This window comes from Callorhinchus milii, unplaced genomic scaffold (assembly GCF_018977255.1).
Source record: "Callorhinchus milii isolate IMCB2004 unplaced genomic scaffold, IMCB_Cmil_1.0 Scaffold8, whole genome shotgun sequence".
In the NCBI taxonomy this organism is placed as follows: domain Eukaryota; kingdom Metazoa; phylum Chordata; class Chondrichthyes; order Chimaeriformes; family Callorhinchidae; genus Callorhinchus; species Callorhinchus milii.
The window spans coordinates 13,507,266-13,527,273 of record NW_024704749.1 but is presented as its reverse complement, the minus strand read 5'-3'; the positions used below and the strand labels follow the sequence as shown (position 1 = coordinate 13,527,273).

General features: G+C 45.9%; 2 protein-coding genes across 2 annotated transcripts in view; one reads left to right on the top strand and one right to left on the bottom strand.

The window, feature by feature from the left end:
- The first annotated feature begins 1,371 nt into the window (after positions 1-1,371).
- On the top strand, positions 1,372-9,048 carry slc31a2 (solute carrier family 31 member 2). Its single transcript, XM_007909627.2, has 4 exons — positions 1,372-1,394; positions 2,426-2,492; positions 3,227-3,407; positions 7,227-9,048. The coding sequence occupies exons 2-4, from the start codon at positions 2,426-2,428 to the stop codon at positions 7,393-7,395; spliced, it is 417 nt and encodes a 138-aa protein (XP_007907818.1). The 5' UTR covers positions 1,372-1,394; the 3' UTR covers positions 7,396-9,048.
- A 1,537-nt stretch (positions 9,049-10,585) lies between these two features.
- Positions 10,586-20,008, bottom strand: part of niban2a (niban apoptosis regulator 2a) — a 49,360-nt gene continuing 39,937 nt past the window's right edge. Inside the window, exons 9-15 of the mRNA XM_007909628.2 lie at positions 17,493-17,655; positions 16,476-16,663; positions 15,811-15,972; positions 15,260-15,376; positions 14,883-14,990; positions 14,248-14,359; positions 10,586-13,773 (exon numbers count right to left, since the gene is read on the bottom strand). Of these exons, the coding sequence (XP_007907819.2) occupies positions 13,052-13,773; positions 14,248-14,359; positions 14,883-14,990; positions 15,260-15,376; positions 15,811-15,972; positions 16,476-16,663; positions 17,493-17,655 (1,572 nt within the window). The 3' untranslated portion in view covers positions 10,586-13,051. The remainder of the gene's footprint in view (positions 13,774-14,247; positions 14,360-14,882; positions 14,991-15,259; positions 15,377-15,810; positions 15,973-16,475; positions 16,664-17,492; positions 17,656-20,008) is intronic.

The following is a 20,008-nucleotide window of genomic DNA, read 5'->3' as shown; positions in this document are numbered from 1 at the left end:
TGAGAGAGAGAGTGAGTGTGTGAGAGAGTGAGAGAGAGTGTGAGAGAGAGTGAGTGTGAGAGAGAGTGAGTGTGAGAGAGAGTGAGAGAGAGAGTGAGAGAGAGAGTGAGTGTGAGTGTGAGAGAGTGAGTGTGAGTGTGAGAGAGTGAGTGTGTGAGAGAGAGAGTGAGTGTGAGAGTGAGTGTGAGAGAGTGAGTGTGAGAGAGTGAGTGAGTGTGAGAGAGAGAGAGTGTGAGAGAGAGTGAGAGAGAGAGTGAGAGAGAGAGTGAGTGTGAGTGTGAGAGAGTGAGTGTGAGTGTGAGAGAGTGAGTGTGTGAGAGAGAGAGTGAGTGTGAGAGTGAGTGTGAGAGAGTGAGTGTGAGAGAGTGAGTGTGAGAGAGTGAGTGTGAGTGAGTGTGTGAGAGAGTGAGTGTGAGTGTGAGAGAGTGAGTGAGTGTGAGAGAGAGAGTGAGTGTGAGTGAGTGTGTGAGAGAGAGAGTGAGTGTGAGAGAGAGAGTGAGTGTGAGAGAGAGTGAGTGTGAGTGTGAGAGAGAGAGAGTGAGTGTGAGAGAGAGTGAGTGTGAGAGTGAGTGTGAGAGAGTGAGAGAGCTGTGACTTGTTCTGGGAATCTTGCGGTGAATCCCCAGCGACATATCTGGTTGGACCCCCAGTGCTGCTGCTGTGGGAGATCACTGCTCCTCTCGCTTTGTCAACAGCCGGAATGGTGTCTGTGAGTACATCGCAATCACATACATTGTGGGGGAACAAGTCGGTCGCAAATAAAGTTTCGTGGCTCCTGCAAATTGGGCAAATCGAATGCAAAGGATTGCAGCTGAATGTATTTTTTTCCCCCCCTTTTATTTTAGACTTTCTCTAAGACTACATGGCATGTGTGGGGGGTGAGGGGGTAGTGAGGGGTGAGGGGGGTAGGGGTGGGTGAGAGGGGTGAGGGGTGGGGAGGGGGTGGTGAGGGGTGAGGGGGGGGTGGTGAGGGGTGAGGGGGGGTGAGGGGTGAGGGGGGGAGTGAGGGGTGAGGGGGGGTGAGGGGGGGTGGTGAGGGGGGGTGAGGGGTGGTGAGGGGGGTGAGGGGTGAGGGGGGGAGTGAGGGGTGAGGGGAGTGAGTGATATGTGATATGTTGACACCTCTCTGAGTGTGGCTGAGATGTGTCAGTCAGAGACTCTCCAGATGGGAGTGAGAGGGCAGAAGGTGATGTGGGAACAGTTCTCAGGACTTCCATTCCTACAGGATATTTTATGATTTAAAGATCAGGAAGGAAGGGGCTTATTTCCCACTGGTGCGAACTTTGTCTCTTATCTTTGCATTAGCAAAACTGTGGAGTTCTGTAGCATATTTGGTGAAAACACTCGTCTCGCAAGCGAGAGGATCTGGGTTCGATCCCCGGGCACGGCAAAAGGTGAGGCAAGTTTCCTTACTCCACACACACACACCCCTCTGCTTACCCGGTAGTAATTAGGGACTGAGTTGTTACTGGAGGTAATAATCCCTTAAACAAATAATAATAATTTGGTCACCCAATCCACGACTGTGTGTGGGGACGCTGCTGTGCGCAATTGGCTGCCACCTGGTTTCCACCCACAAAATATCCCATCAATTCACTTTGCAGTGTATCCTGTGAAGCGCTTTGAGACGTCTCGATGACATGATAAGACGCTGTATCGAATGCGAGGATTATTATACAAATAGCGATGCCTTCTTTGGTACTGTCTACAGAAATATATACACAGCGTGCGTGTTTTGCCTTGCCACGGGGNAAAAAACATTCTGTTTCTCTGATGCAAGGCTGCAGGTTTCAGCTCAGATCCTGTGTTTGCTGTGAGCACAAGCCCGACATGATAGTAATCTTCCCCACACCATAGTGGAGTTCTGAGCGTCGTGCTGTGCCCTGCAATCCCCTCGGCAGCTCATGTCGGGCCAACGGTCCTTTTGGAACTCATTCAACTTTTCTGCTGGCATTTTGGCACCAGAACAGGAGGGAGTGAGCGACTTGCACAAGCAGCTGAGAGCTGACCAGGATTACTCACCCCCTCCGCAACGAGCAGCTAACAATACCTCAACTGTTGCCTGTGATTCATAATAATAACTCTCGCGTTTGCTATACAGTATCGCCCATAACGTCAAATTGTCTCAATGTGTTTCACAGATAATTGCTATACAATGTGACTGTTGTGCATTTGTATCATCTCACACTGGACACACTGGAGGGATGCTTCCTGCTTTCCTAATCCTAGTAAAGGATTTGGCACAGGTTGGCAAGAGCCAAGGCTTGGGAACCCGAGAGTGTGCGTTGGGGGTAACTGCCGGAGTCTAACCTCGCTGCTGATAGCACCACCTGGCCGGCAAGCTTTGGACTTGGGGGGGGGGGGAAAGCTTAAGACGCGAACAGCCCCTAAAGTGCAGGTGTCTATTGTCTCTTGTGTGTTGCAGATGCATTTCTACGTGTCGGATCGAGTGCTCCTGCTGTTTAGCTGCTGGAATGTCCACTCTTTAACAGGTACGGAGTTTATTCCCTTCACCTGCCTCTTGAGTGAGTTTAGGCTCCTTCTCGACTCGGACGACCGGAGCAGTCTTGGCAGCACAGAGATGTTCTCAAAGCTATTGCTGGTTACATTTTAACTCCTCTGTGAACACGCTGTTCATCTTTATGGAGCAGTCCTGTTCCCTCACCGCCGTACACTTAAATGTTTTAATCCAATGCACTGATCCCTGCTATAGTTTGCCCTTAGTTACACTTCATTCCCTGGCTGAGGGAGGTTCCAGGTGACTTGCTCTCAGGTATGCATCTCCAGTAGTTACTGAGTGATTATACATTTGCCTGAAGCAGCTCACGGTTCCCAGCCCAGTTCAATCACTCTCTCTTTCTCTCGATTTTTTCCACCATCACTTTGTCTCCTCTCTAAGTGCTTTTTTTCTCTCTCCCTCTCCATCTCTTCTTCCCTCTTATTTCCCAACCACATTTTAAAGTTTTCCCGACTGGCTGCTCACAAATTTTAATAAATAATAATCCTTCCTTTTATATTTAATCAGTGACAGCAAGAATGTCACAAGGCTTCTATGTAATGTGGTTACAGTGTATTTGTAGAACGCAGCGGCCAATTTCCAACTTGCACTGTCCCAAAAAAGGCCACAAAGTGAGTGACTAATTTTTTTTTCCCCATAGGATTGTTGGCCAGGTGTTCTCTGTGTGTAAAGTATTTTCTCTCTCTCTCTCGCGCTCTCTGTTTGAAGGAATGCTTCTGACTATGATGGTCATTCTGCTCATTGCCACGGTTTACGAAATCTTAAAAGTTCTGACAGTGAAACTGGACAAGAAAGCCCTGGACCTCATAACACCCACACCCCTCACAGCAGAGGAAGTGACAGAAACAGCGCCTAACAATTCAGCGAGGAACAGCAGCTCGAGACAAAGGTGAGCGAACAAACCTTTTCATTCTTTCCTCCGTCTGGGCAGATTTCTCCATCACATAACTCACAGGTACCTATTTCAAATCCCAGGGCAGGACTCTGAGCTCACAGTCCAGGTTGACACTTCTGCTGTTCCACAGTGCATTGTCAGAGGTGCCATCTTTTCGGATGAGACATTACACTAAGGCTACCCTCCGCCTGTTAACATGGACATTAAATATCCCGTGGTGCTATTCAAAAAGGAAAGAGGGTTTGCCTCTAGTTAACAAGCCTTCCTCCAAGATAAACGCAATCAGTTGCCTCATGGCAGTTTGTGGGATATTGCTGTGCGCTTTGGGACGTCCTCCCGACGTGAAAGGCACTATACAAATGTAATCTTCTTGTTGTTGTGTGCAAATTGGGTGCCATGTACAATCACCTTGTGAAATGTTTTGAGACGTCCTCTCAACCTGAAATGCTCTATAATCAATTGAGGATTATTGTTATTTGTCACTTGTATTTCTACTCAGAGTTTTGGGAGTGAACTAAACAACCAAAAGTTTCAAGCTAATGTGCACTAACTCCTGCTTCTTCCCTATTTAATGGCTGTGACTCAGTCTCAGCTGTTTCTCATTTAGGTCTCATGACTTTGCAAATGACTTTGGATTTTGTGTGTGTGGTGTGTATGTGGGGTAGTGGGGTGTTTGTGTTGTGTTTTGGGGAGGAAAAGAGCATGTTATAAGATTATGCAGTTTGAAAATGACACCAGGCTTTGTAGCTGAGCAAGTAATTTGAGGAGGATTAATAGCAGTCACGGAGATTTGCAACAATTGAACGAATGCCGTGAAGAAGGCAGGATTTCAATATAAGCAAACAGACTGCAGTAGCCGTGTCCACAGTGAAGACCTGTGTGTGTGTATTTGGAGAAGTTGAGAGCGAAAAGGGGATTGGTTGAGACTGAGTAAGATTTTAGTCAAAATGAAACTGCCATCAACAGAGCTCATCAAGAGTGATAAACTGGGAGCAGCCAGGAAGGTGGTTCGAATAGGTGGTGAAAAACACCAGTGCAAACTTGATGTCATTATCAAATTTGACTTCACAAAGGCTGTCAGCGAGCCCTTGCTGTGCGCAAATCAGCTGCCATGTTTGCCTACAAAATACACGGTCACCACGCTTAGCAGTGCCATCCCATGGAGGCATTTTGAAAACCATTGATTATACTAACTTTAGACCCAAATCAACAGGAAATTATTTTCTCTTTGACAATTTCTGTGGGAGGCAATGATTTTAAAATGAAAAAAAAATCTATAATTGCATGTTATTCAACTTACTGTCCTGTTCAAGTGGAAGCACAGCCCACACCAACCCTGTAAACACAACATGTGCAGTGAGCAATGACTGAGGAACACTCCTAATTAACTGAAGACACGTCAGAGTTTGGAGAATTACATGCTGTAGGCACTGTAACAAGCCTTTTGGCTCATCGAGTCTATGTTGATGCTTTATCCGCATTTGCCACCTAATACAATCTCGTTCCCAATTTCGGATATAGCGAGACAGCAGAAGAGAGGTCCTGGGTTTGCAAAGAACAATTTCAGGACAGACAACAGGAAGTATTTCTTTACCCGGAGGGGGATCGATGACTGGAACAAGAACAACAAATTAAATTTGTATGGTGTCTTTCACATCGGGAGGATGTCCCAATGCGCTGGACAGTCAGGGTTTAGGATCCAAAGCAGGGGGTTGGGATCAGGAGGGGTGCAGGGCAAGGAGGGTAGGGGGTATGAGGATGAGTGAAGGTGTGGTTGAAGAGGAGGGTCTTGAGGTAATGCCTTGAAGGGAGGGAGGGAGACAAAGGGACTGTGGGATGGAGTTCCAAAGGGTGGGGGATCTGTTCTCTGCCCCCACAGCCAGGAAGGGTGGTTGAGGCCAGGACGGTGTGATGGGAGAACTGTTGGTAGGGCAGGAACTCTGAGAGATCAGATCAAATGGACTGAAGGGCCTTCTTCATCCAAGGCCCATCTTGTGATCCGCGCACTCCCTATTAACCAAACATATCCCTTTTTTAAAAAAAAAATCAATTTCCCGATTTTAAAATAAATTGCAGACAGACCTCGTCTCAACCGGTGAAAGAATCTTCCCTTTTATTCCTTCATTGATTTCCTCTCAAATGCGTGACCTTGTGTTACTGAACTCATCGACCCCTTTGCCCCTTCTAACAGAGTGGAATGCCGTTGCAGATTCAGTCAGTCATGTGGTGGGACAAACATTAAAATTAAATTCAAAATTAAATTAAAAGCAAGGGGCCATAATCTTAAAATTAGAGCCAGGTCACATTGGATTGAAATCAGGAAGCAATTTTTCCACACAAAGGATAGCGGAAATCTGGAACTCTCTTCCCCAAAAGGCTGTGGATGCTGGATCTATTCAAATTTTCAAGCCTGAGGTGGATAGGTTTTTTTTACGTCAGGGCATCAAGAGATATGGAGTAAAAGCGGGTAAATGGAGTTGAGGTGCAGATCTACCATGATCTGGTAGAATGGTGGATCAGGGCTGAGGGGAAGAAGATTTAGAAGATGGAGGATGATTGATAATAAAGTTGTATGTTCAGATACCACAGTTAGGAGTTACTAGATACCTGAAATTCCACATAGTCTTAGCCTGCAAGGCAGTTATTTGCCTTAAAAGTTAAGGTCCCGCCTTGCTGTGGAAAACTCAAAACTTAGAAGCAAGCGAATTTCCTTGTTAGAACTCAACAACAACAACATGTGCAGAGGAATGAGGAAGTGGTTTTATCTTTGATATTTCTGTGGGAGGTAGTGATTTCAAAATGAAAACAAAATCGTTTTAAAACAAACCGAAGGCGCTTTCTTTATCTGAACCAATCCCCACTTGTTGGACCCCGATAAAGTGTGTGCGGAACGCAGCTTGGCACATTGCATACAGATTTACCTGCAATAACTGCTGGAGCTTCATTGGTTTTCAATTAAACATGGGGTTAAACATGGGGCAACAGTGTTGTATCAATGAGTCAGAGTCTCAGAAATCAAGATTGGTTCAGATGAAGAAACCCCCTTCGGCCCATCTCATCTTTTCCAGAACCACTCTCACCCTCCCCCCCCATACACACACACAAACACACATAACACAACCCCCTTCATAGCATTAAGTTGAGTCCAGTGTTGCATAGTTTTACACCACCCGCAGGCTGAGGCTCGGTGGAATTTTGGGGCTAGCTCAGTCATCTAGCACATGTCTGGGAGCTGGAGATAGCCTCAGATTCTACCCAGGTGCGACCTGCAGAATGGAAACTCTGTGGCCCAAGGAGGCAGGTCAAAGCAATTAAAGTGTCAAGAGGTGGAACGAGCTGCTAATTTAATCGCTCAAGGTTTGTTTGTGAAGCGTTCTCAAGCGGAAAGTTGCAGGACTCAACCTTTATGCTGAAACAGGTGCGCGGAGTCCTGTATCGTATTGGTTAGAGCACTCGTCTCACAAGCGAGAGAATCCAGGTTCGATTCCCAGGCAGGTCAAAATCTTAGGCAAGTTTTCTTACTCCCCAAAACCTCCATTTATCCAGCAGGAAGTAGGAACCCGGTTGTTGAGTCAAATGGCAATTCACCTTCCCTTTATAAACCCTTTTTTAAAAAAAATTGCCACTCAATCCATGACTACATGTGGGACGCTGCTGTACGCAATTGGCTGCCACATTTCAACCACAAAATACACAGTCAATTCGCTTTTACAGCGTATTCTGTGAAGCACTTTGAGATGTCTCAACAACATGACAAGGCGCTACGTCAAATGCAAGGATTATTATTAATATTATTTTTATTGGCAATTGCAGGTGGATACGGCTGCACTCTTCCCAGTCACTTCTACATATCGTCCAAGTTGCGATCAGTTACTTGCTGATGCTCTGCGCCATGTCCTACAACGTGTGGGTTTTCCTGAGCATTGTGGTGGGGGCTGGAATCGGCTACTTCTTGGCTTACCCACTGATCAACAGGTGCTGACTCGCGAAAGAAGATTATATATTGTTTAAAAAAACGTCAGGAGACTCCAAAGCACAAGTTGGTGGTCAACAACTGGACAGGAATCATTATCTCCTCTAAGCCTTCGAGACAGAAGGGAAATGATGCACTCAATGTTAAAAAAAAGATTTGTTAACGACGCACAAAAGAAGCACGGTTATAATAAGCTGTCTGACAAGCTCTTCACCCATGTGCCTTTCCTTGTGTGTGTGTGTGGATGTTAACATGCTCTTTGGCTCAAAGCAGTCAATGGCTGCAATTCACAGAAACCGAGTGGCTTCATTTATCCATCAGAACTGGAACGTTCTTTGTCAAACCAAAAAGAAAAAACTACTTATTGATTTAGAAAAACAAATAACATACGCTTGTTTAATACTTTGCCAAGTTTAAAAGTCCTATATGGGTATTGTGGAAGGCGTGTATTAGGCCAACTCAGAGCTACTCATGTCGGGGACTTTGAGCTCACAGTCTAGGCTGACACAGTGAAGCTTCATCTCAGGCCAAATGTTACAATGGGAAGGACAACCAACAAAAGAGTTAAAATTCCTTCCATTCCTCAAGACCAGCATCTAACGAATGACTCAAATGCCAGTGTCAGCCGTAGAATGAACTGTACATAAACACACATACAGTGCACGTAAGAAATCAAGAAAAGAATTGATTATATCATGTACCATCCTCTCGGCGATGTCTTGATGCTGAACCAAATTGCAATGATTGTTATTGTGTAATTGTGCCAAGCATTCTTGCTATTTTCTCTCTTAGTTTAATCTTTCACTGGGTGAACAGTATTGCTTTGCTGGTGAATTCCAGGCATTGCATGGAGTGGAACTGTAGGTCAGAGAAGCAGCTTACAATCCTCCAATTGTTACTGAGCGGAGATCAGCTCCCGGCTCCCTCCTCTCCCCTTCCCCTTTACCTCCTCGATAATAGTGGAATCTGTCCAAACTGACCTCAGCAACACCTTATCATCTCGGTATCTTTCAGTCTCTGCGACTTCCTCCTGGCAGCGAATTCCCACAGCTAAAGCCATGACTGCATTTATTCCAGATATACATCACACATGACTGTCCTACACATTACTACATACCAGACAGACATCGAGCCAATCCCGTGTCTATAGCCCCAGACAGGCCCCAAAAGGCACTTTGTGTACATTTGCATCTTCCCACGAAGCTGTTAAGCAAAACAGCTTTGTCTATTTAATGTTCATTTCGAATTTTGACTTGCGAATGAGCTTTTTAAAGTAATAAAAGGGTATTAAACGGTACTGACTTTAACCCTCGCCATGCCGAATGGAATAAACTGCAACTTGCAATCTCTTTGGGAAACCTTTCCCGGTTTGAGAGAGCGCGAGAGAGAGCAGATATGGGGCTCATTTGGCTCGAAATCACATGCAAATGACCCGAAAAATGTGTTTCATTCCAATTTCCACCACATACGTAAATGGATTTTGCCAGAAACATTTACACGCAGAGGAAGAATCTGCTCCTTTAATGCTGCTTTATGAAAAGAACATTGCACCTCCAAGTGTGGGTGTAATTGCATTGTCGGAGGACCAATAATCCCCCTTTCTTTCGCTGGCGGTCTGGGAAAATAAAACATTTTATATTAAAGTTTTAAAATGATTATAAATGTGTGTATGATCGCTTATTTGTGTACATCTACATACCATATATATATAATATATATAAACGGAAGTGTTTAAAGGTAAAACAAATCCTTGAAATGTAACACTAGTTTTTTGCCTGAGAAACAAATGTAGACTCTAACCCTAACAAGAGACCGGTGTCCTGCTGCTCTTACAGACTCGAGGGCCAAGAGCCAGGGTGCAAGACAGCAGGAAGGTTACAAGTAACAAGGAAGATGTCAGCCTGACACTTCCACACTTTGCCAGTCAGCGTGACGGTTCCTTGTCTTTGTAACAATTTGTTTCTCAGTGACATGAAGTCTAAAGTAGCCACAGGTTTCATTGCTTATCGCACAGCTCAGTCCACGTGTCCCCTGCGAGGCTGGAGGCGCCCAACTGACCGACCAGCGCAGATGTGTCATTCAGCTTAATTAGTCTGTGTCTGTGCTCTTGCCACCGGGACAGAAACTCACTGGTTTGAGCCCTACGTTGGGTAAAACGTTCACAGTCCAGGTTGACACTGTAACGCAGTACTGGAGCAGAGCTGGATTATTAGAGGTGCCGTCCTCTGGACAAGAGGTTAAAAATTGCTGTCCCACTACCAATAGCCACAAAGTGACTATGATATATTTATCGGCGGGGGGTTAACCACCAGGAGAAATTCCTATTTCTTTTCCAATAGCAGTGCAAGGTCTTTAACATTCGGGCACCGCCGCTAAACAGGTTAAGCGTTGCTTTGATTGGGTTAAGCTGCGTTCCCTGAACATGAATCAAAATCCATTTTAGTTAAACTGATCTCTACGCAAAACAATCGAACGATGAGCAACAAACACACTCAGACAGTGTTAAATAGTCGCAGGAGAAAAACAGAATCTGTTGATGGAACCAACATAGCACAAGGATAGCAAACGCTATTGTTTCTTTAGTTACACCGTGTATTGTGGAGTGATAAAACCACATTGACAAAGCCACTGTTATCTTATCGACCCATTCCACTTGGCGTGGACAAGCCTCATGAAATAACTGCTGCTATAAGGAGCCGTGCACTTGTTTGCCCAGATATCCAGCCTCTCAGCAGAGAGGACTTCAAGCCGGTGACAACATGAACAAACACTCAAATGTCCACCTTATCAGCACGTGGGGTCATTCCGATTGCTACAAGCGGCACCTCAGCATCTCCCCACTAGAGGGCAACCTTTTCAAGCGCTAGAAAATTGGAACCAGCTCCACCCAACAGCAAGACCCAAGTTGGCAGAGGCTGAAGGCAACTCATCAGGTTTCTCATTTCCCACCCAATCCTCCTCGTTTCACACAGAGGCCAATCTTATCCCCTCCTCCTCCTCTCCCAAGTTACAGATGCAATTTGTTGTTGTTGCCACCCCAGCCGACAACTTCCGTTCACTTCATCGTCAGTGGACGTAATCGGAGATCAGATCTTTTCAGCCTCTCTGCCCCCACCCTTTGGAGTTTCATGCAAGAAGAGATTTTTGCGAAAAATGACTCGTTTTGTCCTCCGCCAAATACATATATGTCGTAAACTGGTCCTGTTCAAAAAAAACTTTATTGAATGCATATTTTCAACACTTTTGGACAAAGGCAGCTTAACAAAACATTAGGAGCATCCCTGTGGGAACCCACAGTTGAGGTGTAACAGTCACGATCACCGGTTGCAAACCCCCTGTCCCCCACCCCCCACCGCCCCCCTCAAAAGGTTAGAAGGAAAGCAGCAAAAAATAACCAAAAGTCGAGGAGGAATTTTAAAGTGATTAATTTGGGTGGACATTGACGTGGATTTGCTCATAGTGTGTCACTTCAGTACGGTTTAAAAACAAACGTCCACTGATTAAATGCACGATTCTGTACATCTTCCCATCCTGTTTTGAAAGCTACAAAATAAAAGCTTTTAACCGTAAGCTATGATACAGCGGAAAGGAGGGGGAGGTGGGAAAAAAACAAGTCAATTAGTGTTGTAGTAATTAAAGGGAAATGCAAAAAGCTATGATCACTGGCCTCAAGCGAACCCAAGGAAATATTTAATAGTTAAATAAGCACTTAACGCTAGATGATACCTCATAAAATTCTCTTATTAAAAAATAAAAACCTCCATTCCTAATAAAGCAGGGTTGCAGGTTGGTTGTGAAGAGCACAGGTCTCAATTAATGGCAAAATATCAGTAGAATTTCACCCACAAAATGTACAGTCAATTCACTTAACAGTATATCCTGTGAAGCACTTTAAGATGTCCCATGACGTGATAAGGCGCTACATCAAAATGCAAGGATTATTATAGAATGCATTTCTCTTTCTCTCTCTCCTCCACCACAAGCCATCATGAGCCCTCGTATTATTACACTGTGTGTATATAAATATATTTATCCTGTGGACCCAACATTAAAATAAGATATTGTTCAATGTTAAACTGTTTCCCAGGTGAGATTGCACTTTTTTTTATATATAACAATTCTTTGGCGTATTTTTTGCAATCATTCTCAACAGTATTGCTCTTTGAGTCAGGAATGCCTTGTGAATTTAAAGCCTCCTTCGTTTAATCTCTCCCCCCCCACCCCCAAAAGAAAGGATGATCACATAGTATAATTTAAGAGGTTTGCGATGCATTGGACTCTTTCTACCCCTCCAGAGATTTGCAACCCTTCTTCTGAGTAGAAGCGACCAGATTTCTGTCATATTAAAATAATAAAATCTTATAGAAACGACTGCTATGATTCTCTACAATAGTTTTTTTTCCCTCCGTACCCCCTACTGTGATTGTCTTAACTGCTTGATTCTAATACATTCATCATCACAAAGCCTGTGAAGGTCACTTTAGACATCTTGTAAGAATATCCCGCAGAAAGTTTTTTTTGTTCCTCTATATACCCTAACATTTTTAAATAAACACTTGCTTTATTTAAAAAAGGATCCTTAAGGCTGCGTATCTGTAGCAGTGCAGGAAAGACATCTGAGTGTGAACAAAATTGATTATGATGTCCACACACTTCCAGTCTCACCAGCGATCAGCCCCGCACTTACACAGCATTTGCTTCTGCGACGATACAGCCCACAGCTGCAAGAGAGGACATGGTGGGAGAGGAGGAGAGGTGTGTGAGACGGTGGTGGAAGTGGATGAAAAACAAGTTTCCAAAAAATCAAGCCGAGTAACAGAAGTGAGCATCGCCTGGATTCTCTGATCGTAGCCCAAGCCTCGGTTGCGGAGACGTGGCGTTTGGTTTCCAGCCCCAGAGCTCGCTCTTCGTAACGCCCATTTCACGTCTTCTCTCCCCGCGATCCGCCATCCAAAAACGAGTAAAAACGCAGCATTTTGTTCCTTTCCAGAAATGCACAGTAAACAGTGTTAGGAAATGAACATTTAGGGAAATGAACCGCTTGTCTGCATGGGTGGTGTATTGCATTTGCCAGCAAAGTAGAGGTGATGAAGGTTGCTCTAATATGGGGACGGGTAGGTAGGTGAGGATGGTGATGGTGGTTTCAATCAAGAAAGCCTCAAAGACAAGATGGTTTGTGGTAGAACAGCAGGAGCCAGCGAGCACTTCTGCTTTGGCCGGAGAGTACTGTGATTGTATCAAACATTTTGGGGAAGGATGGATGGACCGCAGAGAGGCAAGGGGCAAAAGAAAGGAGGAAGGGAAGAGAAAGGGGGAAAGAAAGAGGGAACGAGACAATGACAAAGGTGTAGGACACACACAAAAAAACATACACAAGGAAAGCAAAATGCAGATAAAGTTGTTAGCGGGGGAGCAAGGAGGAGAAACCGAGTGGCTTTGCTGGAAGTTTTGGGGATGTCAAAAAAAGAGGCAACAAGTTTGAACCCGATAGCAATGGCGGGGAGGGGGGGGGGCCAAGCAGGCTTACTGAGCAAGTTTCTCAGTTATTACCGTCATCCAAGGGCGAGCCAAAAAAAAAGAAAAACGTATGTGTTTATTTCCCTCTGAGAAACAATCAACTCCAGTCCTGACAGTCAGTGAATTTCTCTCTGGGTCTGATTGTCAATTAGAACGCAGTGTTTGTTTCCTCTGTTTCTGTGGCGCTGGCGTCTTGCGGGACTGGGATGGGATTCTCTGAGGAGGAGACCCCCTCCCCGGTTTCCTGGTCCTCCTGCTGGCAAACAGTCACTTTCTCACTGGGCTCTTGACCAGTGGCCGTGGCCCCATCGGCATCTCCGGCCCCGGTCCTCTGCTCCTCATCGGAGGGTGACTGGAAGCCGCTGTCACGGCTGGAGGACGGGGCGGGCACCTGGCTGGTCTCGGTGGCTGTCGCCCGCTCGCTTTCTTCCTCCACTCTGCTCTCGCCCGCGGGCGTGTCCTGGCAAGCGATTCCGTTACTCAGGGAGCACTCGGTCGGCAGGGCTTTCTCGACAGTGATGACCGGCAACAGGTCGCGGATCTCTTTGACGCTGTCGGGGGACTTGGCCTGGCTTGAGACGTCCTCGTCTGGACCTTCCTGGCTCTCCGGTTCCTCCTTCAGGTCCCCCATACTCTGGACCTCATCCGGCCGGAGAAAGACTCCTTCCTCCTGGATCATGGACACCACCTGCTTCATCCGCTTGCGTTTCTCTGCTGTGCTCGGCGGACTGTTCTCTGGACCCCCAAACTCGCCGCTCCAGTCGATGGGAGGACCCTCGCCCAGAAGGTGCAGGTTGGGGTCGCTGCCGGTGATCACGATGCTGTCTCGGAACAGGTTGTGTTTCCGCTGAACAGCTGCTTCCTTCACCGCTGAAAGGAAAGAGAAACAAACTTGAAAAAAAAGATGTTCGCAGCGCTCCAACCATATTAACCGTCCAACTTTATAATAATAATAATAATCCCTGCAATTCACATGGCGCCTTATCGGTCGTTAAGACGTCTCAAAGCGATTCATAGCACGTACCTCAACATAGAAGACACTGAAGCTTCCTGTGCGCACGTCTTTTCACGTTTACCCATTTTTATCCCCCTCCACTCGTTGCCCAGAATACTGCAGCAATTATAAATGGAGGTTGTTTGGACGAGTATTTAACAATAATAATAATTCTTGCCTTTGATCTAGTGCCTTATGAAGTCGTCGAGACATTTCAAAGCACTTTCTGCAATCCAACCGCCCATTCTTTTCTCACACTCACTTCTTTTTCTCTGCCTACTCACTTCAAACGGCACATCAATTCCAATTGAGAGGCCGCTAACCCCTATAGAAACAAGTGGCTGACTTACCCATCATTATATCTTTCGAAACTGACTGAAGAACAACCTCCTCAAAAATGTGATCGACCAAGATGAACTTTGAGAAGTCTTCAAAGATGAACTCTTGAAATTTGGGCAGAGTCTATGATAGAGCACGAGGGGAGAAAAGAGTGAGTGAGTGTGAGGAAAGAAAGAGAGAGAGCGAGAGTGTACAGAAGATAATCAGATTCTACTCTGACCGACAATGAATCATCTCATCTAAACCTCTCCGTCGCTTTGTGATTCACAGCTTCCCCCCAGCGCCGCGTCGCAGACAGATAAATAGTTCTTAATTATGAAGACTATGTTCCTGCAAGTTTTACTGAAGAAACACGGAAAAAACGGAAGGTTTTGTAATAAAAAAAGACGAATTCAACCAATTTACCAAATTCAGGACTTCTTGAAATGCTAAGAAAACAAATAAGAATAAATCTGGACCCAGTTGGAATTTCACCCCCTGCGAACGTATTTGAGCACAGGTGTCAGTAATGTGAAACAACAACTTGTATTTATAATCGCCCCCCCCTTCAAACAGGATTGCGCCCCAGAGCGCTTTTTACAGAGGCGGAGCACGACCCCAGGCCATGAAGGAAGATCAAAGGCCTTCTTCAGCGCTTGGCTCTTACCGTGTTGACAGATGGAGAGAGTTTCTTCAGCAGATAGGGGATGGTGATCTGGAGAAGTGCCTCGCGGAAAAACCTCTTCCTGACTGTACTGCTGTCGTAGTCGTATTTCTGGGTGAAGAGCAAAACCAGAGGCGTTAAACAGCAACTGACATCGCTCCCCCTCAACTCTCCTCTGTTGCTCCACAAAAGCTGAATACGGCATCCTACACATCTCACTGCGCTGAAATCAAGTCCATTTGTGCAGCCTCCCCCTCCATGCCCCACATACTCTAAACTAACTAGCTAACTAACTAATTAACCAACAAACCAACCAACCAACCCACCCAACCAACGAGCTGACTTGCTCAAACCTGGCACAACGCACTGTTAACACTCACCTTCAGCACTCTCTCCTGGATGCGTTGAATGATTTTGCACAAATCTTCCTTCCCGGAGGATTTTTCCAGGTTTTGGTGCAGAAGCTGCTCGAACGTGTAGACTGCATTGTCCATTTGCTGAGGAGGAAAAGGTTCACACCGTATTGGATTGCTCAGCCTTACTGTGTGTTTCCCCACCATTGTTAGTAGGGGGCAGCATTGCACTAGATGACGCCTCTGTTGTATGTGTGTGTACGAACTCAGTCACCACTCCCTTTGAACCGCACTGAAAGGATCAGCCATTTCGCCTTCGCCTTAGCTGGAATGTGGTGCTCAGGCGGTCTGAGAGGATTACAGCAAATTCCCGACTTCGCTGGCAAGTCACTCCCTTCTAACCGTCCTAATTGATTCTGTCTGTAGGACAGTGAGTTTTTCAATACTTTTAACTATTCCTGCACTGGAGAGACGGCCTGGACTTGTGACGTCAAAGTCCACGACCCAGGGCTTGAACCCACAGCGAATTCAGGCTCGGGAGATGAGAGAGTTGGTACCGGCCCCGCCACGCGGCTCACCTGTCTCATAAGGATCTGGCCACGCTGGACGAAGACGGCCGGGCTGGAGAGGTCGAAGCGCTGCTGGAGGCCCTCGAGCTGGGGCTGGAGCTGCTCCAGTTTCTCGTAGCCGCTCTGCATCTTGACCGGGTGGTACGGCAGCAGCGTCAGCCTCTCCATGTGCTGGGAAACACAAGAGCAACACAGGCCTCACCGCGACGTCATAACTAAAGCAACAACTCGCGCCGACACAACGTCCCTCCATTAGGAGCACTTTACAGCGGGGGGTGGGGGGGAGTGAGCCACGGTTCAGTCGAAGAGGCAACACCAAACAGCTAATGACATTATTATAGTGCCCTTCATGTCGTCAGGATGTCCCACCGCAGGCTTTAAGGGATTTAAAGACAGGCTAGATCGGCGTGAGGGCAGAATGGAGGGAAGAAGCAGGAAGAGGTAGGGAGGGTCAGCAACAACAAACAACATTTCAGACCATGGCTGTGACGTAGCGGAGCATTTCACGGTGAATTTCTGCCGAGTGCAGTAACTGTGGACCTGAAGGCATTGGGGGAGTCTAACCGTCCTCTTTCCCCCCCTCCCCCACCTCCTGTAGCCAACCAACCAACCAACCAACCAGCCAGGTGACATATATCACGCTGCCCCAACGTATAGACGGACGCTCCTCTCACCTCTCCCAGCTTGTGCTGACTCCCTTCATTCGTCACATTCATGTTCATCTCCACGGTCTCCTTGAAGAACACGTCCCTGACCTCAGCGAAGCCCCTGCTGGTCGGGGCCATCAAGGCGTCCAGGATTGAGCCAATGTACGGCTGGACCTGGCTTCGTACACAAGCCTCGGCTTTCGGCATCACAAAGGCTGAAGCCCCCACATCGCCATCGAGGGAAACGGGAACAGGAGAGAGAAAAAAAGCACACAGCGCACGATGGCAAAAGAATTAAACAGAACAGTTGGAATAGGCTCAAACACGCTGAACTGAATCCTTGCTGACGGGTCCACTTGTGGTTAGGGCTCCTCAGGGCACATTATCGCTGTTCTGGTCAGCAGTGATCCCTGCTTGGAGCACTGCAGCCAATTCCCAATAAGAAAAATGTCCACTTTGTAAGCATAATAACTTACGTCAGCCTGAATAGTTGCAGTGGGGGCAAGACACACATTCCTGCTATTTTAAGAACCTGCACAAAGATTCAACTGTTCCCCTGTTTTGTTGCCTCTCAACCCATTTTCCCCTGAACACAGTGGTCTATGGCCCCTTTTGAGAAATCCTCACATGAATGTCTAGACATCTAGAGAGCGTTGTGTGTGAGTGTGAGAGAGAATGTGTGTTTTGTGTCAGGGAAGCTACTCAGCGCAAATTGTGAAAAATTCAGCCATGGTTTTGGAAGCAGGGTTTCAGTAGGCCTTGAAAAGGGACATTTTTAAAGAAAAAATTAAATCCCATTCTGGCTAAGAAATGCAGCCAATAAATAAATAAATATTGACCAAATACCCAGTATGTCTTGAAGCCCGCACTTTAGAAGTGAATGGGGGACGTGAGAAAGGCAGGCAAGCTATAGGTTCAAAGGGCTTCCCAATGGGGATAATTGGCTTCAATCCATTTCTTCCCCATCCCCACGCCATACCATCATCACCTCCCAAATTTCCTTCCCTCCCATCTGTAAGCCCATTGTCCATGAACATCACTGACCTCTGATTTTGTTAGCCACGTGCTCCTTCGAGTTGATGATTTGGTCCATGTCTGTACGAATCCTGCTCTCCAAACCAGGACGGGAGCGCTCGCATTTCTGTAGCACAGCTTCATACTGGCGTCTTGTCTCCTGCTGAACTATTTTGTACACAGCCTCCGTGATCTGTGGAGCACAAGAGCAGAGACTTGGTCAGATACAAACCAAGATCATCCTTCTGTGATTTTTAGACCTTTAACCTCTTGCCTCAGTCTTGTCTCTTCCCTTCACTACATTATCATATGTGAAGAAGGCTACACATGAAGTCAGAGGCAGAAAAAATGATTTATTTAATAACCTTTGCAACTTGGCAGAGCATCTCACCACAATGTTGACACATCTCAAAGCGTTTCACAGGATTTTACTATGTCTCTGCATGCAAACTCAGGAGCCAATTTGCGCACAGCAATGTCCCACAAACAGCCATGAAGTGAATGACCAATTTTTAAATCAGATGGGGGGTGGGGGCGGAGAAAGATTGTTGGCCAGGACACTAGGAGAAATACCCTTTTTTTCCTCAAGTAGCGACAGGGCTTCTAACGCCCAGCTGAACAGACACAGATGGGACGTTGGTTCAATGTCTCGGATGAAGATGTCACTCCCACATCACTGTGCTGGAGCATCAGCCTAGACTACATTTTCTGCATTGGCAGCTAAAGAAAATTGCTTTCAGAACACACCCTACTGAACAAAACAACATCACTATTCTTAGTGGGATCATGAATCACATGCTCAAAGGCATTGCAGTCACCATGGCAACACACACCAACACTTCAGGTCATTTGACCACAGTATTCCATACAAAAACAGCCTGCGGTACCCACAGAACCAACACAGTGGGTAAGAGACAGATGTTCTCAACCTACGGTTAAAACATTGCTTTTCCACAGCTGCTGACATTTGGTTCGACCTTTTTGTTTGGTCGGCCAGGTGTCTGACATGTGTGGAAACCCCATCAATGTGCTTAAGAGTCTCCAAATCAAACTTAGAATTCCACTCATCCCACCTACACATGGAAATCCCAGAGATAGATTGTTGGAATGGAATGCACTCTCTCCCTGGAGGGACGCAGCCTGCTTACCTAATCCCAGAGAGTAATAGGTGCAGGTTGGCAAGTGCCAAGGCTTTGGGGACACCAGAGTGTGCATTGGGGTAACTGCTGGAGTCTATAGGTTGCCATTGATAGCATTGACTGCTGGATTTTGGTTAGAGGGGAATTAATAGTTTCTGTGCATTCCTAGGAACATAGAAACAGGAGGAGGCCATTCAGCTCTTGAGCCTTTTGATCTACATCTCAACTCTAATTTATTTATTTATCAATTTATTTATCCAATGTGTACATTGTGCCTTCCTTGAGTTTTAACGTTTTACATAAGAAAGTGACGATAGAGCGAAAAAGAGAGTAACTGAGAAATCTAATGCAATCTCAAGTGGCTGAGCGTATTCTGATGTTTGGAGGCAGATCCTAGACTTGGCTAGAGTTCATGTTTTTCCAGTTGGCAACACTGCCTATACACAAAAACACATTGTACTTTTTTTTTGGAACATAGTTTTGAGGAAAAAAGTCTACATAACTTTTCTCGGGTGACGTAGTTAACATGAGTTACAGGAGGGAGGAGGATTTGTAAGCATTGTGTGTGGCTTGTTCACATCTATTTTCCCCCCACTCGTTAGAAGCTTAGCCCATCAAGGAGCTTTCACTTCTCAGTGTGTTCTACCACTCTCCATTTAGATCTCAATGTTCTACGTACCTCTGAATCACATCTGACCATTTCTCGACCAAGCCACCAATGTTGAAGTTCAGTTGAATGTTCACTTTAGATATTAATGCCATAAGCAATGTCTATCTTCCATAAACTCCAGCAGTTACACTCCTAACCCACACTCTGGGTTCCCCGAGTCTTGTCCCTCACCAACCTAATACTCTCCGGAATTAGACAAGCAGGTTGTGTTCCTCCAACAGAGAGAGTACGCATCCCATTCCAGACATAGCTAATTTCCGTATGAAGGTGGCTTATGTAAGAGGAACTGAGTCTGGTTTGTATACTCTTAAACACGTTGTTGGGTTTCCATATACAGCAGGTCCAAAAAATATACTCCTACTTATACATAAAGGATTTATCATTTGGGAATAACTTCTGAGTAAACACCTCAGGAAATAAACTTGCTCTAAATGAAAGATCTTCCGTGTCAGGGTGCCTTATGGTGGAGTATAAAGAGCGCATTATCAACTTCTAAATCGAGTTGTGTAACTAACCTTATGACATCATGTCAATTTGTCACTTCAGGCTCACATTCAATGGCTGAGTATCTTCTCAAAACAGCCAGAGCTTTGTTTAAAGCCACGTTCTGCAACAACACTTCAAGCAAGAACTTTCCCACTGGGAAACAAAGGCTAACAGCTTCTCCAGAATGTTACAGACAGGACACAAATTGGATGTTATTATCTGTCCTTGTACAGTCATAGCATTTTACACCA